Source organism: Heteronotia binoei, chromosome 20 (assembly GCF_032191835.1).
Source record: "Heteronotia binoei isolate CCM8104 ecotype False Entrance Well chromosome 20, APGP_CSIRO_Hbin_v1, whole genome shotgun sequence".
Classification (NCBI taxonomy): domain Eukaryota; kingdom Metazoa; phylum Chordata; class Lepidosauria; order Squamata; family Gekkonidae; genus Heteronotia; species Heteronotia binoei.
The window spans coordinates 37,744,389-37,770,039 of NC_083242.1; the positions used below are offsets into that span (position 1 = coordinate 37,744,389).

General features: G+C 48.8%; 2 protein-coding genes across 2 annotated transcripts in view; both read right to left on the reverse strand.

Annotated features, from left to right (window-relative positions):
- The window catches only part of MYH11 (myosin heavy chain 11), a 107,550-nt gene extending 105,996 nt beyond the window's left edge, over positions 1 to 1,554 (reverse strand). Inside the window, 1 exon segment of the mRNA XM_060260978.1 lies at positions 1,446 to 1,554. The gene's annotated coding sequence lies outside the window, so the exon portion shown is untranslated.
- Positions 1,555 to 12,636: 11,082 nt separating this feature from the next.
- Positions 12,637 to 22,366, reverse strand: CEP20 (centrosomal protein 20). Its single transcript, XM_060260623.1, has 5 exons — positions 22,241 to 22,366; positions 19,353 to 19,550; positions 17,654 to 17,738; positions 14,300 to 14,439; positions 12,637 to 13,067 (listed from the first exon to the last, which is right to left on the reverse strand). Exons 1-5 carry the CDS (start codon positions 22,266 to 22,268, stop codon positions 13,000 to 13,002), a joined length of 519 nt encoding a protein of 172 aa, XP_060116606.1. The 5' UTR covers positions 22,269 to 22,366; the 3' UTR covers positions 12,637 to 12,999.
- Between the last annotated feature and the right edge of the window lie 3,285 nt (positions 22,367 to 25,651).

Here is a 25,651-nt window from a genome sequence, read left to right on the forward strand (position 1 = left end):
CTCCCCTAATGATAAGTTCAAAACAAATACCTTTTAGGGAATAACAAAAGTCTTTTGCGAAGGCGACACGCAAAAAAAGCGGGCTGCTGACATCCAAGCCACCGCGGATGCCAAAGCCGAGAGACCCGGCTGCGGAGGAGCCGACCTCAGTTCGCATTTTGCAACTCCTCATTCCCAAGCCGTGAGAAGTTGCAAGAACAGGGAGGAATGCATCTGTTGGAATTCCAACTCTGTTTTTAAAAAAAATGGCCTTGCAGGAAGGCTTGTAGCAGGAGCCTCGGATATCCCTCGGAAACTTCATGTTTGTCTGAACTCCCCACCCACCCACGGATCAAGGAATATTCTCAACTGCTTGGAGTCTTGTGAGGTGTACACATGATGACATGCCGTACATCTGACGGAGATCTGTACATGTCTGGCAAGGGTGCACGCAGGACTGGCAGCGACACCCAGGATGCCCAGTTTGCTTCCCGGAGTGCAGCGGGCTGGTTGGGAAATCAGCAAAACCTCTCTTTGCTGCCATCTGCTGACATTTGACTACCTGCCTTCACAGCCTTTCGGCCAGAGTGCGAGAGCCGCCTGGTCTCCTTCGCCACCTCTCAGAAGGGGGTCATCCCAGGAGGTCATGACATGAAAAACCCCTTCAGCTCCTTTGGACCAACTCTGAGCTGACGTTCCTTCCCAATTGTCTCAACAAGTGTGACCCTCCGAGCCTTCCCGCAAAGTGTATTCCCAACCCAGCAGGGCAGGAGTGAACAAGTCAGGCACCTGTGTCGTTTTCACCAGGCCCTTCCGTCCGTCAAGAGGAGATGCAACTTCACACTCAGTCGCTGTCATCGGGAGCTAGCTACAAATTTGCTTCTACTTCAGTCACCCAGGGAGGCAATTGGCTGAGTTGAAAAACACCAGCTACTTGACAGGCATTTCTTGCTATTGTAGCATCCCAAATAGTAGGAAAAGAAAATATCTGTAACATCTGTAAAGTGTCAGATTTGGTTTGCCTTCTGCAGCTTGTATTTCCAAGCTATGAGAAGTTGCAAAGACTGGACGAAATGCATTTATTTAAGTTTCAACTCCATTTTTTTAAAAAAAAAAGACGGGCTTGCAAATACACAACTAACATACCCCCTACGCACTTCAGTTAAGGTAGCAATAAATACTTAATCATTAAATAAGTTGTCACCCTTGCTAATTCAATTGCACACTAAAAAACCTCAGTGAATTTCCAGAAAGCGGGCACGAACTCTTTGTGGTAGAAACTCACACGTCCTGGATAGCTTTAAAGGAAGACGGCGGTTTTGTGCATTCGTCCCACGGGAAAATAACGGCTTGATTGCTTTTGCGAAGAAGAGCAATTAATTCAGATTGATAGTGGAACAGCAAGGGGATGCAGCTCTTAACACACAGCAGCTGGCAAATCCCTTCGCCTATCAAAAAGTACTTACAGAGGTCCAGGGAAGAAGGCAGAAAGTGTGTTGGAGAGTCCGGAACCCGAACAGCTGAGAGCTGGGGCAGTCCAAGGGCACACTGCCTCTACCAACCCCCTATATAGAGGGGAAACAGCTCCGTGGGGAGGGGCCCCCAGACACCACCCCCTACTGGGGGAGTGCCCAGCCTAGACTATTGGGCCCAGTTTGAAGCTGGAATTTGCCCCCCCCCCCGAACTTCAAAACCACGCTCTCATCAAAGGATGCGCTTCTTCCTTCTCATGAACCATGTGACTGATGGGATGGCTCAACAATTATAAGACTTTAAAAAAACACACACACACACACAAAACTTTCCAGAAACAGAGGCTCTGCTCCAAACAAGTGATAAAGCTCTTCTTAACCCCTTCCTGCTTTCTCCAGTAGTTGGGCTTCCGGGGGTGGGGGGGGGGGAAGGAGGAGGTCAAGTCAAGAAGCGCCTGATAAAGAGAGAGAGGCTGCCCCCCCATTTCCCCTGTGCAATAAAGCGGGTTTATCTATCCCCAGCTTAAGAAGGTGGAATTCAAAAATAAAGCCAGATCGGTCCAGTGCTTTGGGGAGTCCAGCTAGGGGTGGGGTGAGAAGCAAGGGGCAAGTATTCCCCAGGCAACATGGACAGAGAGAGGCCTTACCCGATTTCCCCCCTGCACACACACACACACACACACACACACACACACACGGGGGGGTTGTGCAGCTTTTGCTGCAGTTTTAAGCCACCTCTGTCTCCAGGGAGTCAGAGGACAGCTTTTTCCCAGCTCTCAGCAAAGAAAGATTTTGCTGCCGTCTCAGTCCAGTTCCTGAGAAAGTGCTGTAAATAATATATATGTATATAAATATATAAAGGCCTCCCTCTGTCCATAAATGGGAAAAGACAACTGTTCAATGGCCTGTGGCACAGCAAAGGGGGGGGGGAGTGTGGGGAGGAAGGAACCCTCCCCCCCTCTGTTGTTGTGCAAAGACAGGGAGGCTGGAAAGAGACGGAAGGCTGAGAGGTTCTTGCAGCCAGCTAGGGGGAGGGAGGAATCTGGTCCTCATCAACTCCCCCCCCAAAACTTTCAACCTCCCCCCCCCCGCCCCATCCAGGCCACTGTTGCTCGCCTGGGCCGTTCCTGCTCAAACCTCCCAAAAAGGGAAAGCACAGATCCTCCAGGAATTCCCATCGGCATTCCGGATGCGAAACCCCGGAGGCACCCCACTCAGCGACAGCCTAAATATGGAGCACGTGTGGATGCAGAGGGGTGGCAGAGGGAAGGAGCAGCTCCCAGGCTGCCAGCCAGGGCAGAGGGGTCACCATGGGGCAGCTCAGCCGCCCAAGCACAAAGGCAGACCCAGAAGGGCAGTGTAGACCCCCCCAACCGCCCAGGTCTGTTCTTGCCGAGGGCAGAAAGCAGCGAGGCTCTGTTCACAGGGCAGGGAGTTACTTAGGGGGCTGACAGCTCCCTAATCCCAGCCGTGTTATTTCCTTCTGCAACTTGGATGGGCCAGGAGAGTCTCATCTCCTCAGATCTCTGAAGCTAAGCGGGGTTAGTCCTGGTTAGTGCTTGGCTGGGAGACCACCAAGGAAGCCCAGGGTTGCTACGCAGAGGCAGGCAAGGGCAAAAACACTTCTGCTCATCTCATGCTTTGATGTGGCTAGCCAAGCTAGGCCTGATCTTGTCATACCTCAGAAGCTAAGCACGGTTGGTCCTGGTTAGCATTTGGATGGAAGTCCACCAAGGAAGCCCAGGGTTGCTACGCAGAGGCAGGCAAGGGCAAAAACACCTCTGCTCATCTCATCTCATATCAAAGGCTAGCCCAGGCTAGGCCTGATCTCGTCAGATCTCAGAAGCTACGCAGGGTCATTCCTGGTTAAGACTCAGATGGGAGACCACCAAGGGGGTTCTGGGTTGCTACACAGAGGCAGGCAAGGGCAAAACCCTTCTGCTCATCTCATGCTTTGATGTGGCTAGCCAAGCTAGGCCTGATCTTGTCATACCTCAGAAGCTAAGCACGGTTGGTCCTGGTTAGCATTTGGATGGAAGTCCACCAAGGAAGCCCAGGGTTGCTGCACAGAGGCAGTCTTCTCACTGTGCAGTAGTCATTTATGGGTTTTATGCCAGTCCTTCCTGCCCACGCATGAACTCAGACGGGCAGCCACGGAGCCTCTTCGGTCCCCACAGCTGCTACCGGAGCTTCCACAAGGGCAGTGGGGAGCAGACGGTTGGACTAACGGGGAGCCGGTGGGTCAGATTTGACCTCAGCCTTCAGAAAAACCCTGCCTCTCCACTGCAGGAAGCCCTGCCTCTCCACTGCAGGAAGAATTGTGCTGGCCTACCTCGCAGGGGTGTTGGGAGGGGAAGGAGAGGGTCATGGGAGGAGGCCTGTATGTCCTTCTTTTTAGGTCATGTGCCAAGCAGGTGACTCAGCAGAGAGGAGGGGAGGGAGGGTGTGGGTGCTCCGTCTGCCATGGGCATCCAAAGGGACCCTGCGGGAGAGCCAGAAATGCACACAAAATCAGAGAGGGGGGCTGTCTGAGTCCCCGAAAACCCATGCTGTGAGCAAACCTCCCTTGACGTGAGCCGTCTCCCCCCTCCTGGAAGGTTATTCCCCCAGTCTTCCTTCCTTTGCAGAGCTATAAAACCATTTTGTAAATACCTCCACCTTCCAGAGGCAACAGCTTAAAAAGGAATGGAAATTCTCTGCCTTTGCATCCACCGGCATACACAGAAGCTGCTGGCAGGCAAGCGAAGGCTCTAACAAGAGTGGCGGTGGGGGGGGCCGAGCTGTAGCTAGGGCCAGATGGAAAACGGGGGAGCGATTAAGGGCAAGTTACGCAGCAGGCCACGATCCAGACATCACTCGACCTCACATTTCTGTGCATGAACAGTGGCTTTCCGTGGCTGAACTAGGGACGGGTCAAGTGAATTCAAGGTGGCTTTCTGAGCCAGCAAACCTAGCTGCCCGAGAAAGGCTTAGAGCTCCATGAAGCTGCTGGAGAGGGACCCCTGAGAGCCCGTTTTGGCTCCCTTCACGAAGCTGGCGGCGTCCCAGCTGAAAGCCACCAGCCACAGAGTCCTTGATGGATCAGGACCAGGAGGCTGGCCAGCTGGACCCTGGAGAAGCAGAGCGGGGCCGTAGCGCTAGAAGAGGGCCCTGGAGAGCTGAGTTCAAAGTCTCACTCATCCTGGGAGCTCCGTGGGTGACCTTGGGCCAGAGACCTGCTCTCAGCTGGGCCTACCTTGCAGGCTCGTTGTGAGGATAAAACAAGGAATCATGCCTGCTAGTCCTCTGTGTAAGGAGGCTGAGATTAAAATATATAATAGATAGGTAAACATCTCCCTTTTAGCATCAGATAGGACTTCTCACCCTTCACGAGCACTGCTTTCCTCGGCACTTGTGGAGAACACCCTTCCTCTTCAGCATCACAGCTGCAAGCTTTGTGCTCACAGATCTGAGGCTCAGGTCAAGGCAGCCTGCAGGCATTTCCAGAGCAACCACACAGCCAGTTAGGTGCAGTAGTTAACTGTGCAGACTCTTATCTGGGAGAACCAGGTAATTTTGGAAAGGGTGTTGAAAGACCTGAGTCAGATCGAGGTGACAAGAGAGGAGGTCCTACAACTGATTGACGAATTAAAAACTAATAGGTCACCAGGTCCGGATGGCATACATCCAAGAGTTCTGAAAGAACTCAAAGGTGAACTTATGGATCTCCTGACAAAAATATTTAATCTTTCATTGAAATCTGTCTCCGTTCCTGAGGACTGGAAGGTAGCAAATGTCACTCCCATCTTTAAAAAGGGTTCCAGAGGAGATCCGGGAAATTACAGGCCAGTCAGTCTGACTTCAATACCGGGAAAGTTGGTAGAAAGCATTATCAAGGACAGAATGAGTAGGCACATTGATGGACACGGGTTATTGAGGAAGACTCAGCATGGGTTCTGTAAAGGAAGATCTTTCCTCACTAACCTGTTACATTTCTTTGAGGGGGTGAACAAGCATGTGGACAAAGGGGACCCAATAGATGTTGTTTATCTTGACTTCCAGAAAGCTTTTGATAAAGTTCCTCATCAAAGGCTCCTTAGTAACCTCGAGAGTCAAGGAGTAAAAGAACAGGTCCTCTTGTGGATCAAAACCTGGCTAATTAATAGGAAGCAGAGAGTGAGTATAAATGGGCAATCTTCGCAGTGGAAGACGGTAAGCAGTGGGGTGCCGCAGGGCTCAGTACTGGGCCCCATGCTCTTTAACTTGTTCATTAATGATCTGGAGTTGAGAGTAAGCAGTGAAGTGGCCAAGTTTGCAGATGACACTAAATTGTTCAGGGTGGTGAGAACCAGAGAGGATTGTGAGGAACTCCAAAGGGATCTGTTGAGGCTGGGTGAGTGGGCGTCAACATGGCAGATGCGGTTCAATGTGGCCAAGTGCAAAGTAATGCACATTGGGGCCAAGAATCCCAGCTACAAACACAAGTTGATGGGGTGTGAACTGGCAGAGACTGACCAAGAGAGAGATCTTTGGGTCGTGGTAGATAACTCACTGAAAATGTCGAGACAGTGTGCATTTGCAATAAAAAAGGCCAACACCATGCTGGGAATTATTAGGAAGGGAATTGAAAACAAATCAGCCAGTATCATAATGCCCCTGTATAGATAGATAGATAGATAGATAGATAGATAGATAGATAGATAGATAGATAGATAGATAGATAGATAGATAGATAGATAGATAGATAGATAGATAGATAGATGAATTTATTGTCATTGTTCTCAACAAAAAGAGAGCAACGAAATGAGGTGCTCTTCCACAAACATACCAACACATCAAACACACATATTCATAAACCATTTAAATACATCTGAAACCATTAAACCATTTAAACAATTAAAACCATTTAAATACATCTAAAACGGATAAACATTCATAAAACCATTAAAACCATTTAAACCCTTAAATAAACATTCATAAAACCATTAAACATTCATAAAACCATTAAAACCATTTAAACCATTAAATACATCTAAAACAGATAATCCTTCATAACCCTGCATTTAACCTAACCACAGCACTTGGATAGAAACTGTCCTTAAATCTGTTTGTCCTAGCCTTCAACACTCTATATCGTCTACCTGACGGTAAGATCTCAAAAAGCAAATGGCCCAGATGTGTATGGTCCCTTAGGATCATTTGTATCTTCCTTTTACATGCCATATTATACAGATCCACCAATCTGTATAATATGGCATGTAAAAGGAAGATACAAATGATCCTAAGGGACCATACACATCTGGGCCATTTGCTTTTTGAGATCAATGGCACGGTCTCATTTGGAGTACTGTGTGCAATTCTGGTCACCGCACCTCAAAAAGGATATTATAGCATTGGAAAAAGTCCAGAAAGGAGCAACGAGAATGATTAAAGGTTTGGAACACTTTCCCTATGAAGCAAGGTTAAAACGCTTGAAGCTCTTTAGCTTGGAGAAATGTCAACTGTGGGGTGACATGATAAGAGGTTTACAAGATTATGCATGGGATGGAGAAAGTAGAGAAAGAAGTACTTTTCTCCCTTTCTCACAATACAAGAACTCGTGGGCATTCAATGAAATTGCTGAGCAGTCAGGTTAAAATGGATAAAAGGAATTACTTCTTCACCCAAAGGGTGATTAACATGTGGAATTCACTGCCACAGGAGATGGTAGCAGCTACAAGCATACCCAGCTTCAAGGGGGAATTGGATAAAAATATGGAGCAGAGGTCCATCAGTGGCTATTAGCCACAGTGTGTATGAGTGTGTGTGTGTGTGTATATATATATATTGGCCACTGTGTGACACAGAGTGTTGGACTGCATGGGCCATTGGCCTGATCCAACATGGCTTCTCTTATGTTCTTATTCCCCACTCCTTCACTTGCAGCTGCTGGAATGCTTCACAGCTTTAATGCCAGTAGCTCACAGAACAGAATTTTTGCTCACAAGACTCCGCAGTTTAGAGGGAGTAATAGTCCCTACTGAGGAGAAAAGTAGAGCATAAGCGGAAGTCAATAAACAGATGTCAGCAAAGGGGTGCCACCTCCCGGGGGCAAGGCCTTTGCCAAGACGGACTGCCTCAGCAGTACTGAGTTTCACTCGTGAGGCCTCCCAGAAGGTCAGCAGGAGTGAGAAGCTGGGCTGGCACACCCTCCCTCTTCTAAACTCAGGGTGGCCTATGTGAGTCTCCCACTCAATTCAGAGGAAGAGAAGAGCTCTTCATTCACGGATGCCATGCTCGACAACCACACACAGCCGTGCCGGCTGCGGTCTGACAAGCACCGAGGAAGGAAGAGGAAGGAAATCAGCAAACTTGTTTGGACCTGAAAGGTTTGTAAGTGTGTGGACTCTGATCTGGGAGAACCGGGTTGGATTCCCCACTCCTCCACTTGCACCTGCTGGAATGGCCTTGGGGTAGCCAGAGCTCTCTTATCTGGGAGAACCGGGTTTGATTCCCCACTCCTCCACTTGCAGCTGCTGGAATGGCCTTGGGTCAGCCATAGCTCTAATAGGAGTTGTCCTTGAAAGGGCAGCTGCTGTGAGAGCTCTCAGCCCCACCCACCTCACAGGGTGTCTGTTGTGGGGGGAGAAGATATAGGAGATTGTGAGCTGCTCTGAGACTCTGAGTGGAGGGCAGAAGATAAATCTAACGTCGTCTTCTTCTCCCCAGGTTAACAGCTTCAAGTGCATTCCAGTTCTTCCTCAAAAGAGAAGCCATTGTGTTTCATGCAACCAGAATCAAGACTAGAGGCATGCTGGAAACCATCAAGATTTGGGGGGGCATGAGCTTCCCAAAGTCAAAGCCCCCTTAGTTAAATCAGAGCTCTGACTCTTAAGAGCTCCTCCCCCCCAAATCTAGTTGTTCTCAAAGGTGCTTCCAGACTCAAATCTAGCTCTTCTTAAAACACTTGGGGCTCTTTAGCTTGCAGAAACGTCGACATGAGAGAAGCTTACAAGATTATGCATAGGATAGAGAAGGTAGAGAAAGACTTTTCTCCCTTTCTCACAATACGAGAACACGTGGATATTCAATGCAATTGCTGAGCAGTCGGGTTAGAACAGATAAAAGGAAGTCCTTCTTCACCCAAAGAGTGATTAACACGTGGAATTCACTGCCACAGGAGGTGGTGGCGGCTACAAGCATAGACAGCTTCAAGAGGGGGTTGGATAAGCATATGGAGCAGAGGTCCATCAGTGGCTATAAGTCACAAGGTATAGATGGAACCCTCTGTCTGGGGCAGTGATGCTCTGTATTCTGGGTGCTTGAGGGGGGCATAGTGGGAGGGCTTCTAGTGTCCTGGCCCCACTGGTGGACCTCCTGATGGCACCTGGGTTTTTGGCCACTGTGTGACACAGAGTGTTGGACTGGAGGGGCCACTGGCCTGATCCAACATGGCTTCTCTTATGTTCTTATGTGACACAGAGTGTTGGACTGGATGGGCCACTGGCCTGATCCAACATGGCTTCTCTTATGTTCTTCTGTGACACAGAATGTTGGACTGGAGGGGCCATTGGCCTGATCCAACAGGGCTTCTCTTCTGTTCTTATGTGACACAGAGTGTTGGACTGGATGGGCCATTGGCCTGATCCAACATGGCTTCTCTTCTGTTCTTATGTGACACAGAGTGTTGGACTGGAGGGGCCACTGGCCTGATCCAACATGGCTTCTCTTCTGTTCTTATGTGACACAGAGTGTTGGACTGGAGGGGCCACTGGCCTGATCCAAGAGGGCTTCTCTTATGTTCTTATGTTCTCCTGCAGACCAAGATGACTGCCCTCCAAAGCAATGCACCTTATGCGGGACCAGACTGCCGCCTGTACTTGTCTTCTGGGGACTGAAGGTCAGTTTTCCCAACCATTGAGAAGAAACGAGCCCATCTTGAGAGGGGGTGCTTGCAAAGCAGCAAAAGGGTTCTGTGAGAGGAGCACATCTCAGCTGTGTGACTGAAAAGGATGACTTGGGGTTGCAATCTTACACCCACTCACCTGGAAGTCAGCTTCACCAGACCAAGTTGCATTTACTCTGGAGTGAAGACGCATTAGATTACACTGCCTCAAGAAAGATGATTTAGCCAAGTGTACTTTTTAGTATCTTGAGTGTGTGTTCACACCTGGAAGTCATGGCAACCTCTGGTGACTGACCCCTACTGGGGGCCTGGAGGATATTCAGAGAGGTGGCTAAATAGAGCCTGCCTCTGCCCTCTCGACTGGGTATTTCCAGGACTGTCTCCCATGCAAGTACTAAACACAGTCGACCCTGGTTAGCTTCTGAGATCTGACGAGATCAGGCTTGCCTGGGCCGTCCAGGTTAGGGAATGTACTGATATTTTTGATTCCTAAAAAAAGGCATGTGTTTGTGCTACAGAGAGCCAGTTTGGTATAGTGGTTAAATGCACGGACTCTTAACTGGGAGAACCAGGTTTGATTCCCCACTCCTCCACTTGCACCTGCTGGAATGGCCTTGGGTCAGCCATAGCTCTGGCAGAGGTTGTCCTTGAAAGGGCAGCTGCTGGAGTCATGGGAATACTTATGGAAGAACTCTATGAAAATATCTAAAAGAAAATTGCTTTAAAATGTTATATAGGTGGTACATGACACCTAAGAAATTGGCAAAAATGAACAATCAGGTGTCGGATAGTTGTTGGAAATGTAAATGCCATGAAGGATCTTTCTACCATATGTGGTGGACTTGCAAAAAGGCGAAACAATTTTGGCAAATGATTCAGCAAGAGATTTCGAAAGTTTTGGGATATAATAGCAAGAAGGCACCAGATATCTTTTTGCTGGGATTACAAATGGAAAAATTTCAAAAGCAAGATAGAACAATGCGCTTTCAGCTGCACGGACATTATATGTGCAAATGTGGGAAAAAAGACAAAATACCGGAAAAGTGGGAATGGACTTTGAAAGTCATGCATTGCAGTGAAATAGACAAACTTACAAGAATCTTAAAAGAACAAGATCTAGAGAAGTTTAAAAACGAGTGGGGAAAGTTTCAAAAATATATTGAAAAACAATGGAACGTTAAAAGGACATTTGATGATCTTTGACAATGGTTAATCTTTAAAGAAACTATATATGGATTACAGTTTAAAAAAATAGAATTATTGGATTATAACTTTTTCGTTTACTTGCTAACGACTAAGAAGAACTACCTTTGGCTTTCTAGAGAAAGATTCTTAAATAGATAGAGTTTATTACCTTATAACAAACTAAATTAAATAGTAATATGGAGATGTTTGTTAAGGGGGTCGGCACTGCTGGGGGGGTCACCAAAAGGGGGGGTGGGCTGGAGAAAATGTGATATATGTGTATTAATATTTAATGGCAAATGATAACATACCATTACAATATATTATATTATAATTAATTGTTTTAACCAGAAAGGGCAGCTGTGAGAGCCCTCTCAGCCCCACCCACCTCATAGGGTGCCTGTTGTGGGAGGAGAAAGTATAGAAGATTGTAAGCCACTCCGAGTCTCTGATTCAGAGAGACGGGCGGGGTATAAATCTGCAATTCTTCTTCTTCTTTTAGTGGTTAAGTGTGCAGATTCTTATCTGGGAGAACCAGGTTTGATTTTCCACTCCTCCACTCACACCTGCTGTTGTCGCCTTGAGTCACTCACAAGTTCTTGCAGAGCTGTTCCTCTGAAGAGCAGATCTCAGTCAGAGCTCTCTCAGTACCACCTACCTCCCAGGGTGTCTGCTGTGGGAAGGGGGGAAGGGGAAGGAGATTTTAAGCCGCTCTGAGACTTCTTCGGGTAGTGAAGGGCAGGGTATAAATCCAATCTCTTCGTCTTCTTTTTTCCCCCTTAACAGTTAGGCTGTGGTCACACACATTAAATAATGCTCTTTCAATCCACTTTCAATGCACTTCCTACTGGATTTTTTAGGGGGGGAAGTTGCAGAACCCAATTAGAAAGTGCACTGAAAGTGGATTTAAAGTGCACTATTTAGTGTGTGTAATCGCTGGCTTAGAGCGGTTCCTCAGTGGAACAGGCTTTTTGGGGAGGTGGTGGGCTCTCCCTCTTTGGAGGTTTTTAAGCAGAGGCTAGATGGCCATCTGACAGCAATGAGGATCCTGTGAATTTAGGGGGAGGGATTTGTGAGTTTAGAGCAGTTCCTCAGTGGAACAGGCTTCCTCCTCGGGAGGTGGTGGGCTCTCCTTCCTTGGAGGTTCTTCAACAGAGGCTAGATGGCCATCTGACAGCAATGAGGATCCTGTGAATTTAGGGGGAGGGATTTGTGAGTTTAGAGCAGTTCCTCAGTGGAACAGGCTTCCTCCTTGGGAGGTGGTGGGCTCTCCTTCTTTGGAGGTTTTTAAGCAGAGGCTAGATGGCCATCTGACAGCAATGAGGATCCTGTGAATTTAGGGGGAGGGATTTGTGAGTTTAGAGCAGTTCCTCAGTGGAACAGGCTTCCTCCTTGGGAGGTGGTGGGCTCTCCTTCCTTGGAGGTTTTTAAGCAGAGGCTAGATGGCCATCTGACAGCAATGAGGATCCTGTGAATTTAGGGGGAGGGATTTGTGAGTTTAGAGCAGTTCCTCAGTGGAACAGGCTTCCTCCTTGGGAGGTGGTGGGCTCTCCTTCCTTGGAGGTTTTTAAGCAGAGGCTAGATGGCCATCTGACAGCAATGAGGATCCTGTGAATTTAGAGGGAGGGGTTTGTGAGTTTAGAGCGGTTCCTCAGTGGAACAGGCTTCCTCCTTGGGAGGTGGTGGGCTCTCCCTCTTTGGAGGTTTTTAAGCAGAGGCTGAATGGCCACCTGACAGCAATGAGGATCCTGTGAACTTCGGCAGATCATGAGGAGGAGGGTAGGAAGGGTTGCGTCAGTGCTGAGTTCTCCTGGCCTTTTCTTGCCATTCTGGGGTCAGTCAGCAATTTTTCTCCAGGGATCCTGGAGGCTTTTGTCATCTTCTGGGCATGGAGCAGGTCACTGGGGGCTGGAGGGAGGCAGTTGCGAATTTCCTGCATTGTGCAGGGGGCTGGACTAGATGATCCCAGAGATCCCTCCAACTCTTACGATTCTATGATTTTTCCCACTGAGCCACAAGTCCCTCCCCAACATAATTATGTTTCAAGAACTAACTTTCCGCCCATTAATGGGGAACGCTCCCATCAGCTCACTATTTCCACCTAGCAATGGCTAAACCACTGCACACCCTTCCATATTAAGAGGTCAAAGTAAATTAGCTTTTATTTATTTGCGTACAAAAGTGTGTTTTCATAAATGTAAAAATTGGAAACCAATACTATACGGAACAGCTGAAAACAGCAGGATGATAAACCTCTCAAGTTTTTGCATTTGCATGTTAAACTGCACGTCATTTTACCTCCCCCAAAACCTCAAAATTTGCAAAGGCGACTCTTGGCCCATCCCTGCAGAGCCAGCCTCAGCTGGGGGTTGACGAGAAATAAAGTGTTTCCGTAAACAGCTATTACCCATACGGAGCAGGCACGAACAGGCCCTTCACACATTTAAGAAGCACTGGATCAGCCACTGGGTTTGAAGACCAGTCGAGCAGTTTGTTGTTTCATCTCGGCACACTCTGTAAAACTGACGGATCTTCAAGGCTGGAGCCGACTGCCTCTGGAACCACAGCTGAAAAATACACAGGGATGGAGCGCTCATGTCTCTGCTGGGAGCTGCTGAGCACAGCTCGTTAGGACGCAGACTGCCAAACGCAGCTAAAGGCAGAAAGATAGCTCTTGAGAGGACCCATTCCAAGTACTCTTTTAACTGACATCTCCTTGGGGTGAGCTGAGCTGGAACGTCCCAGGGCTGCTCCTTTTCCCTGCAAACCATCCCAAATAGTCCTTGGCCGTAATCCCACCTGCCCTCGTTATTTATTTGCTTCTTTTATACCTTTCTCCCCAGCAGGGACCAAAAGCGGGCTTACCATGTTCTCCTCTTCTCTGCAGTATCCTCACAACAGCCCTGTGAGGTAGGCTAGGCCGAGACAGTGTGGTTGGCCTGAAGCCTCCCAGGAAGCATCCCTGGCAGAGGAAGGATTCAGCCCAGAGCTTCCCAGGTTCCAGTTTGCCAAAGAGAGGGCGGGATGTCCAAGGGAGGCTTACAAGGGGCAATTTAACTACCCAGTGCCTGCTGCCCTGCCTACTCTTGCACCCTCGAGGGCAAGGGCCACTTCCTCCCTTCTCCCCATGCCAGTCCCCCTAAGTTCCGCTAAGTGGCAAAGAGCTCCCAAAAAGCCAAGTCAGAGAAGAAGAGGATGATGATGATGACATTGGATTTATATCCCACCCTTTACTCTGAATCTCAGAGTCTCAAAGAGGTCACAATCTCCTTTACCTCCCCCCCCCTGTGAGGTGGGTGGGGCTGAGAGAGCTCTTATAGCAGCTGCCCTTTCAAGGACAACTCTGCGAAAGGTATGGCTGACCCAAGGCCATTCCAGCAGCTTCAAGTGGAGGAGGGGGGAATCCAACCCGGCTCTCCCAGATTAGAGAGCTCTGGCTGACCCCAGGCCATTCCAGCAGCTGCAAGTGGAGGAGGGGGGAATCAAACCCGGTTCTCCCAGATAAGAGAGACATGGCTGACCCAAGGCCATTCTAGCAGGTGCAAGCGGAGGAGTGGGGAATCAAACCCGATTCTCCCAGATAAGAGTCTGTGCACTTAACCACTACACCAAATTGGCTCTCAAGGCTGTGCTATTGCCTGGTTCTCCTCAGTGAACTGCTAACATCTCAAGAAAGAAGACTTCTCTACCAAGGCAGATACCATACAGAGCTGGGACAATAATGTTCCCGATTTAATTGATAGCCTCTTTCTTTAAATATAAAATACACAAGCACACAGATAGAGACACTATCCCATACCCATTCGGCTTCTCTGGTTAGCTGTCTTGCTATAGTTCCACGTTGAAAACTGCAAGGATGATGACCTGGGGAACGTCTGGCGGAGCTTTTCTTCTTTGTTGGCGTGCAACAGCTGGGCTGCAATTCCGTACAGCAGTGGCCTGTTAAAAGAGAAGGCACTCCTGAGTGGAGGGAGGCAGGCGGCTTAAGAAAGAGAGGGCACGGCTTCCATCCATAAGAACAGAAGAGAAGCCATCTTGGATCACGCCAGTGGCCCCTCCAGTCCAACATTCCACGTCACACAGTGGCCAAAAAACCCAGGTGCCATCAGCAAGTCCATCAGTGGGGCCAGGACACTAGAAGCCCTCCCACTGTGCCCCCCTCAAGCACCAACAATACAGAGCATCACTGTCCCAGATAGAGAGTTCCACCAATGGACCTCTGCTCCATATGCTTATCCAATCCCCATTTGAAGCTGCCTATGCTTGTAGCCGCCATCACCTCCTGTGGCAGTGAAGTCCACATGTCAATCACCCTTTGGGTGAAGAAAGACTTCCTTTTATCTGTTCTAACCCGACTGCTCAGCAATTGCATGGAGTGCCCACGAGTTCTTGCATTGTGAGAAAGATCTCCGTGGGTCTCCTGCAACACCAGCTCCCCAGCTGGTTTGTCTGCAGACTCCAAACACAGGCCGAGCGGCACCTTGAAGGGCAACAATAATGTGACTTCAGTGTGAGCTTTTGAGAGTCACAGGTGCTTGGGGCTCTAACCAGGAGCTTCAGAGTTCACAGGAATTCAGTTTATTATTACAGTCATTGAGCAGAACATTTTAGCCATCTAGAACAACCTTAAAAGTACCTTATAAAAAGTCCCACAAAGAATCTGCATATTAAAATTTGATGACTTGAGGGTTATAACAGTAAAAAATTTTTAAAGATTATTATTTAACCCTTTAAATGATTTTTAAACCCAGGTGCCATTAAAATTTGTTAAAAGATTTACAGTTTGGCCTATTTGTCTCGCTTTTTGCTTTCTTTATGAACCTGGGGAACCTAGCTACTTGTCTTGCTGTTTGGTGGATCCTGTCTGACAGAAGAGAGCTCCTGGCATTAAATTTGTGAGCTACTGAATAAATTAGTTTGCTCTGGGGCTATTTTTGTGAGCTAAGACAAAAATTGTGTGAGCCAGAGGCTAAAAAAAACTGTGAGCCAGCTCACACTAACTCAGCTTAGAGGGAATACTGCCTGGAAGTGACCGAACGGCTGCCCCCTCATAGAACTCAAGCACCAGCCTGTAACAAACATGGAGTTACCAAGAATATACAACAGCTCATGTCCTCAGACATCTGGAAGGAAAAAGAACTGGGAATTCTACTTAAGCGGAAAATCACAAGGGGGCTGAAACAGAGAGGTCAGCTGTGAATACTATCGAGCGTATTTCCAGTGTAAACTCTCCGGGTGACCCCAAGAGATAAATGAGATTATGACCTCTATTCAGGCAGAAGTAGCCTGAAGCTGAAGTGAAAATGAGCTGATATTGGTAACAAGGTTATGGTCTGATAAAAAACACGTTAAGCAGAGCCAATGGAAATTCCTAAGAAGTGGACTGATTAGAAATGGTAGTAAGGAAACGGTTGTGCTTCTAACCTTTTTAGCAGGGAAAAGTTGGTACAGACTGTTCTTAAGCAGACGGACACAACAGCAGGCCCTCGGAGCCCAGGAAAGAACTCTCACAGAATTCCACCAGCTATGTACCAAAGAGCTTCAAAATAACCCCCCCCCCCAATCTCAGAATTTAAACCTCTTAAGGCTAATACCACAAACTGTGACTAGAATTGTTTGAGCTGTTTACCTAGCCTTAAGAAAGAAAGATCCTTGCTTCAAAAGCCTTCGGGGGAAGAAGAAGAAGAAGAAGATATTGGATTTGTATCCCGCCCTCCACTCCGAAGAGTCTCAGAGCGGCTCACAATCTCCTTTACCTTCCTCCCCCACAACAGACACCCTGTGAGGTGGGTGGGGCTGAGAGAGCTCTCACAGCAGCTGCCTTTTCAAGGACAACCTCTGCCAGAGCTATGGCTGACCCAAGACCATGCTAGCAGGTGCAAGTGGAGGAGTGGGGAATCAAACCCGGGTCTCCCAGATAAGAGTCCGCACACTTAACCACTACACCAAACTGGGGGGGGGGACGTTCTCAAACCCTGCACTGTTAATGCTGCAGGCTTTCATGATGTGAAAGTGAATGCTGGTGAGAGCATGCGAAATCCAGAGGGTGCTCACAAGGAAGCATCTATGGAGAGCCAGCGTGGTGGCGTAGTTAGAGGGCTGGAATCTTGGAGGTCCAGACTTGAATCCCCATGGCAGCTTGCTGGGTGTCTTTCAAGGGCCAGTCACACACACTTAGCCTAGCCTACCTAACAGGGTTGTTGTAAAGATAAAGCAGAGGGAAGGATCTGAGAGACCCAGGTTCGAATCCCCACTTGTGCCACTGAAGCTCGCTAGGTGATCTTGGGCTAGTCACACACTCTAAGCCTGACCTACCTCACAGGGTTGCTGTGTGGATAAAATGGAAGAAAAGAGAACAATGTAAGCTGCTTGTGTCCCCATGAGGGAGGAGGAGGAGGAGAAGAAGAGCAGATTTATACCCCGCCCTTCTCTCTGAATCAGAGACTCAGAGCGGCTTACAATCTCCTTTATCTTCCTCCCCCACAACAGACACCCTGTGAGGTGGGTGAGGCTGAGAGGACTCTCACAGCACCTGCCCTTTCAAGGACAACCTCTGCCAGAGCTCTGGCTGACCCAAGGCCATTCCAGCAGCTGCAAGTGGAGGAGGAGGAGGAGAAGACTGCAGATTTATACCCCGCCCTTCTCTCCGAATCAGTCTCAGAGTGGCTTACAGTCTCCTTTATCTCCCCCCCACACACAACAGACATCCTGTGAGGTGGATGGAGCTGAGAGAGCTCTGACAAAAGCTGCCTTTTCAAGCACAGCTCTGCAACAGCTATGGCTAACCCAAGGCCATTCCAGAAGGTGCAAGTGGAGGAGTGGGGAATCAAACCCGGTTCTCCCAGATAAGAATCCACACACTTAACCACTACACTACACCAAGACAACAAAATGTCTATGTGAAAACAGCCAAGATGGTCTGCATGTGTGAATGTACCACCTCAGCTTAGAATGTGCTGCTCAGTACTCTTCATTTTCAGTAGCCGTTCTAAACAGGACGAGAGCAGCTGGGTGACCTTGGGCCAGTCCCAGTTCTCTCAGTACTCTCTCAGCCCCACATTCTCCCAGATTTGAGTCCACACACTTAACCTCTACACCAAATAGGCAGGGGATATACGAAGTCACTAAATACACATGATGTGCCTTGTCTTACACTGATCGGCTGCTTGGATCTTCAACTATATTTAGTTCTTTCACCAGAAAGTCTCTGTCCAAGGGAACGTCCGGCTGGCCAGATTCTGAAAATCAAACATACACCTGCGTCAGTTTAAGGATAAAGTGGGAATCCAGTCAGGCACCTTTAAAACCAATGGAGTTTTATTCAAGGTACGAGCTTTCAGAACACACACACTACCTCAGATACACTGAAATGAAAAGTAACACTTCAAACATATAAGCAGAGGCTGACCAGCAAATTAGCATGCAACATGATGAAGATGTTTTAAGATATACAAAGACAAAACAGGAATAACAAGCTAAGTTTATACAGTCAACATTTGTTTGGATTTAATTAAGTGTGGGGGGGGAACAGTGAAGCAATAAATATGTCAAAATAGGAGATAAATGTGGAAAAGTATTCTTCCTAATTGTGGGAAGTTAAGAGTTTAACTGTGACTCCTTTGTTATGCGCCATTCGTCTTCTCCCAAGCATGGAGGTAACTAACGGCATTTTTTCTTTGCGGTGGGAGGCAGTGTTAAGTCAGAAAAATACATTCCAGTTTCCATTGCATCACATTACAATTAAAGGTAAAGGTAGTCCCCTGTGCAAGCACCAGTCATTTCCGACTCTGGGGTGATGTCACATCACGACGTTTGCACGGCAGACTTTTCATGCGGTGGTTTGCCATTGTCTTCCCCAGTCATCTACATTTCCCCCGCAGCAAGCTGGGTCCTCATTTGACCGACCTCAGAAGGATGGAAGGCTGAGTCAACCTGGAGCTGGTTACCTGAACCCAGCTTCCACCGGGATCGAACTCAGGTCATGAGCAGAGAGCTCAGACTGCAGTACTGCAGCTTTACCACTCTGCACCACGGGGCTCCTTACATTACAATTAACATACCATTATACTGTTCTAAAGTTCTCCTGTTGTAAAATACAAAGTAAGTATAGCCCTTCTTGCTGAGAATACATATGCAAGGAGTTTAACGTATGTAGATTCTTTAACATATGTCGTGAGATAAGACTCAGACTGGCAGCTGCTCTTTGACATCACCTCCTGCCTAGACCCTTAAACTGGAGGTGGTCCTGAGGATTGAATCTGGGACCTTCCACATCCCAAGCACAAGCTCTGCCACTGAACTGTAACCCCTCACCTGGACTTTTCAAAGATATATATGCTATATGAGAGCCAGTTTGGCGTAGTGGTTAAATGTGCGGACTCTTATCTAGGAGAACCCATTTGATTCCCCACTCCTCCATTTGCACCTGAGGAATAGCCTTGGGTCTCGTAGGAGTTGTCCTTGAAAGGGCAGCTTCTGTCAGAGCTCTCTCAGCCCCACCTATCTCACAGGGTGTTTGTTGGCGGGGGGTAATATACAAGACTGCAGATTTATACCCTGCCCTTCTCTCTGAATCAGAGTCTCAGAGCAGTTTACAATCTCCTTTATCTTCTTCCCCCACAACAGACACCCTGTGAGGTGGGTGGGGCTGAGAGGGCTCTTACAGGTAAAGGAGATTGTGAGCCGCTCTGAGATTCAGAGTACAGGGCAGGATATAAATCCAACATCATCTTCTTCTACTACTGTCTCTAGATTGAGCTGAAGGGACAGCACCTGCAATATTTTGTACATATCTGCTTCTAAAACGTTGGTCCTGCTGCAATACAGAGAAAGGGCATAAGAGAAATGCTTACCTGCAGTTAGCACAGACGCAGTGTACTTATACTTGTTGAAGTCCAAGTATTCACGGATCAGTTCATTGATAAGAAGATTTTCGTGGGACAGTGGTGGTCGCCGTTCACTTTGGTCATCCAGGGCGTTGAACACCTCTGCTCGGATCCTCGCTTTCATTTGCCCCAGAGCCCCTCTCTTCTCCAGTGTGTCCTTTAAAACTAGGGTCACGAAACCAGGTATTCTTCCGTTACGGGAAACCCAACTATATGCGCTACCCCTGGAGAGCAAACTTGCCGATCCAAGAGTCCAACAGGGCTCCTGTGTCAAGGCATAAAAACCTTCCCCTGTGCCAACTGGCCAAAGTGAGCAACTCCCAAGCAATTCATGCTGATCCTGTGAATTAGGCAGATCATGGGAAGGAGGGCACGAAGGGCTGCAGCAGTGCTTAGTTCTTCTTGCCCATTCTTACACACCCAGGGAAATGCTGATGGCCACTTCGGGGTCAGTCAGCAATTTTTCTCCAGGCCCGTTTGGCCAGGGGTCCTGGAGGGCTTTGCCATCCTCTAGGTGTGGAGCAGGGGTCACTGGGTGGGGATGTATTTGTGAATTTCCTGGGGGTCCCTTCCAACTCTATGATTCTATGAGTGAGAGAAAGAGACTTGTTCCTACTCTGAGTTAAAAGAGAAAGGGGCCTCTAGAAGAAATCCAGAGCTAAGCCTTTTACCACAGCATTCCCAGAAACCAATAAATAGGAATCACAATTTACCAGGGCAGGCATCTGATCAACAGAAACAGTTGGGGGGGGGGTTGCAATTTTGTTTCTAAAAGTAATTGGCAAACATCCCAAAGTATGGAATCAGGTCTACCCATTTCCAAGGAGCGAATGGCAAGACACTGCAAGCGTAGACCTGAGCGGGAGAGGGAAATCCCCACCCCCTATCAAGAAGCTATTATTTCAGTTTGCCTTTTGTATGAAGAAGGACTGGCAACCAGTGTTTCCTCTAAAGTGAGCTAGTTTTTTAGCCTCCAGCTCACGCCTTTTTGTCTTAGCTCAGGAAGAATGACCCCAGAGCACACTAATTTATGCAGCAGCTCACAATTTTAATGCCAGTAGCTCACAAAGTAGAATTTTTGCTCACAAGACTCTGCAGCTTAGAGGGAACATTGCTGGCAACTTGTTTAAACATCGTAATACACAAGAAATATGATAATTAAACAGAAGTCCATTGGGCACCTTACAAAAATGTACTTTTTCAGATGCCTTGGGACATCTGTGTAATTTTGCTGCAATGAACTAAGAACAGAGTAGCAAAAAAACACTGCAAAAACAACACTGCAAAAACAACAACAGGAAACCTGAAGCTCAGAATTGCCCCTCATACACCTAACATCTTCTGCTATGACCTCATTAAGCATTTGACCACAGGTTGCAAACTGCCACCAAATGAAACATCACTAATTTCATGCTTGCAATAGCATTTCAGCTATGCTGAACTAGTTTTCCTGCTGTTCCTTACTGTATTCTTAATGCTGTTGCTACTCTAACCCTTTGTGCTTTTACTGCTGATGTATGGTTTTTATTCTATTTTTGTGAGGTATCCCCTTTGTAAGTTGCCTTGAAGGTTGCATGCCAAAAGGAAAAGTACAAAAAATTTCATTTTTAAATGCCATTCTTCCAAGCATGAAATTACCACCCACCTCCCCTCATTCCTTTGCAGCTGCAAGGCAGACAGCAACCCAACAGGTGCAGCTTCAGGGTGGTGCAGTGCTAGGGTTGCCAAGTCCAATTCAAGAAATACCTGGGGACTTTGTGGGTGAAGCCAGGAGCAAGGTTGTGACAAGCCTAATTGAACGCCAAAGGGAATTCTGGCCATCACATTTAAAGGGACCGCAAACCTTTTAAATGTCTTCCCTCCAATGGAAATAATGAAGGATAGGGTCAACTTCTTTGGGAGCTTATAGAATTGGACCTCTTGGTCCAATCTTTCTGAAACTTGGAGGATCTTTTGGGGAGAGGCACTGGATACTATACTGAAAATGTGGTGCCTCTACCTCAAAAAACAGCCCCCCAGAGTCCCATGGTTCAGTTCTCCATTATACTCTGCGGGAATCAGTCTCCATAGGGAATAACGAAGTGCCCAGCAAACATTTCCCTCCACACCCCCCCCCCTGCTTTCTGCTGACCCTGAAGCAGGGGGGGGCCTCCGAACAGGGTAGGGTTGCCAAGTCCAATTCAAGAAATATCTGGGGACTTTGGGGGTGGAGCCAGGAGACTTTGGGGGTGGAGCCAGGAGACTTTGGGGGTGGAGCCAAGATCAAGGCTGTGACAAGCATCATTGAACTCCAAAGGGAGTTCTGGCCATCACATTTAAAGGGACAGCACACCTTTTCAATGCCTTCCTTCCATAGGAAATAATGAAGGATAGGGGCACTTTCTTTTGAGGCTCATAGAATTGGACCCCTTGGTCCAATCTTTTTGAAACTTGGTGGGTATTTTGGGGAGAGGCACTAGATGCTATACTGAAAATTTGGTGCTTCTACCCCCCAAAACAGCCCCCCAGAGCGCCAGATACCCGCAGATCAATTCTCCATGATTTTCTATGGGAATAAATCTCCAGAGGGAATAACAGAGTTCCCAGCAGACATTTCCCTTCCCTCTCCCGCTTTCTGCTGACCCTGAAGCAGGGGGGGGGGGGCTCCGAACAGGGGGATCCCCTGCCCCCACCTGGAGATGGGCAACCCTCGGCGCTGCACCGGCCAGACTTCTGCCTGCCCCGCAGCCATTCCGAGGACAGGAGCCCTGGAGGCGGGCAAGAGGGCTTGAGGCCCTTAAGGAGGAGCCAGGCCGACACAAAAAGGAGAGGAAGAAAGAAAGACCGGTGGGGGGGGGCTCCATTTCCTGCCCTACCTGCTTTCAATTCCGCTATGGTCGCCATCTTGGAAACGGGCAACGGAAACCGGAAGCCACGAGCGGAATGGGAAGTCCCCGGATGTAAACAAGCCGGCTTCCCGGACAACGGCTACCCAGAAGCTCTCGGGCGCAAGAAGCCGCGCCCCCTCCATTCGGCCTGGGTCTGCAGCCCACACTCCATTGGCTGCAAGCTCGGCCAATCCGGATGGAGGAGCTTCTTCACTTTCTCCTGTTGTTTGCCCCTCCCGCCTAGCTCAGGCGCGCTGCCTCTGCGGGGCAGGCAGAAGTTCAGCCGGTGCAGTGTGCAACCCAGAAGCTGCACCTGTTGGGCTGCTGCCTGTCTCGCAGCTACAAAGGAAGGAGGGGAGGCAGGTGGTGAGCTCATGCTCGGAAGAATGGCATTTTAAAGCAGGGTTCCCTCCCTGTGCCCAAGTCACAAGTTGCTGGAGGGATAAAAAAGCCTTGCAGGTTCAGGCCGGATGGCTTATTTGCTAGTTTGTTTGATTTGCATCCCGCCCTCCCTGCAAGGGGGTTCAGGGTAGGTAACCACACAGATTTTACAGAACCATTAAAAACAAATTACGGTAACGACTTGCTTAAAACCATTTAAAAGGTGGCAAAATCATATCTATTGTTATTATTTGTTAAATTTATGAATCGCTTCATCCCGGCCAATGTTGGGCTCTAGGCGATGCGCAAGAGGTACACATAAAATCCATAAAACCAGTAATTTAAGACAGTTGCAACCCAATGAACATACTTTATAGTGTGCTGTAATTCTGCTTTCCAAGCATTGGGAACAGTTCCCCCCTTAAGTAGAGGTGGGGAAAGGGCTGCCAGCCAGCACTGGGACCAGGACTGAAATACATACATTAATTTATAAGGGTCCAGCAATGCTAACAAATGACCAAGCAAAGAGTCACAACAGAAGCAACAGGAACCTCTAATTGCCTTCAGCTCATTGTGGCGGAGACACTTTGAGGGTTGGGAGCCTCAAAGCAAGGCGCAGTTGACTGTCCCCTCCCACCAGCCATGGGCTTTCGGAGGCAGGCTGCCCCTGAACATGGAGGTTCCATTCTTAGCTCTCAAAGTACATAACTGCTGATTGGCCTATTGAGAACACACAAAGAGCCCTGTTGGATCAGAGCCAGGGGCCATCATGCCTTCTCAGAAAGATGCTTTTCAGAGCACACACCATGAGCAACACCGGAAGGGATTAGCTCTTCCCCTGTGGATCGACATTCTGAGCAGTGTTCCCTCTAAGCTGAGTTAGGGTGAGCTAGCTCACCGTTTTTAAGCTTCTGGCTCACCCATTTTTGTCTTCGCTCAGAAAAAAAAGCCCCAGTGCAAACTAACTTACGTAGCAGCTCACAACTTCAATGCCGGAAGCTCACAAAGTAGAATTTTTCCTCACAAGACTCCACAGCATAGAGGGAGCATTGAATCTGAGATACCCTGCTGCCTCTCAACATGGAAGGAGGCCACAGCATGAGACAGGATGCTGGACTAGATGGGCCGCTGGTCTGATCCAGCTGAGCATTACTTATATTCTTATGTCTTGCTTTTGGGGGGCGGGGGGAGGCTTTAAATGATTAACTCCAGGATTTAGTTGCAGTCGGTCACCACAGGCGGTAGCGTTCTGCTTTGTCCACTAGATGGTACTTTGCTTGTATTTATGGCCTAGAGTCTCTGTGTAGAAATGGTGGCTCTGAAACAGGTCCTGCTGCTCCAGCCGTCTTCCTTCCTCCACTTCCCTCCGTGGGGCAAAAGCCATCATGATTCCTGCTAATCTGAGATGGCAGAGGACCAGGAGGCCAGCAGCCTGCGTTTTTCAAGATGTGGGGGCTACCCGCAGAGGAGTCTCTGGCCAACCCTGCAGAGGAAGTCTTGCAGACAACAGAAGTGGAGAGAAGTACATCTACGTTCCGCTTCACGGGCTTGACTCCAGTCTCAGTGGGTGAAGCCCTTCCTGTGACTTGGCTCCATGCCGGGAAAAGCTTCACCTTCTTAATCTCTTCACACCTTGCTGCTGCATAAAAAAGGGGGGGGACAAATACTGTATGGATATTCATTTGAATGCAAAAGCTGAGAAGCAACTGAATGATGAGCAACGTTTACTTCAAGATGAGCTTTTGTGAGTCACAGCTTCAGACAGTCTGAAAAGTGAAAGGAAGCAGGAAGCGGCTTCAGGTGGCAATCCGATGCATGCTTACCTGGGAGAAAACCCCCCTTGAGCACGCTCGGACTGAAATCTGAGTAAATGTGCCTGGGACTGGACTCTTTAAGCTACAAGGGTCCCAATCCGAAGCAGGTCGTGCCGGCCCTTTTATAAAAATCTCTGGGCGGGTGCCCAACTCCTCCAGGGTATCAGGGCTGCCACAGGGTAGCAGTCAGTCAACATGTCAGACGCTAAGATCCAGGAGGCTTAAGAACATAACAGAAGCCATGTTGGATTAGGCCAATGGCCCATCCAGTCCAACACTCTGTGTCACACAGTGGCCAAAAAACACCTGGTGCCATCAGGAGGTCCACCAGTGGGGCCAGGACACTAGAAGCCCTCTCACTCTGTCGCCCGCCCCAAGCACCAAGAATACAGAGCATCCCCGCCCCAGACACAAGAACATAAGAGAAGCCATGTTGGATCAGGCTAATGGCCCATCCAGTCCAACACTCTGTGTCACACAGTGGCCAAAAAAACCAGGTGCCATCAGGAGGTCCACCAGTGGGGCCTGGGCACTAGAAGCCCTCCCACTGTTGCCCCTTCCAAGCACCAAGAATACAGAGCATCTCTGCCCCAGACGTAATGATATAAGAGAAGCCCTGTTGCATCAGGCCAATGGCCCCTGCAGCCCAACATTCTGTGTCCCACAGTGGCCAAAAAACACCAGGTGCCACCAGGAGGTCCACCAGTGGGGCCAGGGCACTAGAAGCCCTCCCACTGTTGCCCCTTCCAAGCACCAAGAATACAGAGCATCACTGCCCCAGACATAATGATATAAGAGAAGCCCTGTTGCATCAGGCCAATGGCCCCTGCAGCCCAACATTCTGTGTCCCACAGTGGCCAAAAAACACCAGGTGCCACCAGGAGGTCCACCAGTGGGGCCAGGACACTAGAAGCCCTCCCACTGTTGCCCCTTCCAAGCATCAAGAATCCAGAGCATCGCTTGCCCCACTGAGGCTCGGGTTCGAATCCCCCGCTCCCCCTCGGAAGCTTGCCGGGGGCAGCCTCGCCCACCAGAGAGCTGCGAGGGGCGCGGGGAGAGTCCCCTGACCCCTTCCCAACAGCCCCGGGGGAGGGGGATGCCTTTCTGGAGCCCTCTGGCCAGGGCCGGGAGGAGAAGCAGGCGGCGCTGGGGCGGGGAGTGGGGGGAGCCGCCACCGAGCAGGCCCTGGGCGCATCTCCTCCTC

Excerpts from the sequence above, each read along its gene's own strand:
- CEP20 (XM_060260623.1), bottom strand. The coding sequence starts at position 22,268 with ATGGCGACCATAGCGGAATTGAAAGCAG. Across the intron at positions 19,551-22,240 it reads CATAGCGGAATTGAAAGCAG|TTTTAAAGGACACACTGGAG; the intron begins GTAGGGCAGGAA and ends TCGTGACCCTAG. Across the intron at positions 17,739-19,352 it reads TGCGTCTGTGCTAACTGCAG|AATCTGGCCAGCCGGACGTT; the intron begins GTAAGCATTTCT and ends TTTGATTTTCAG.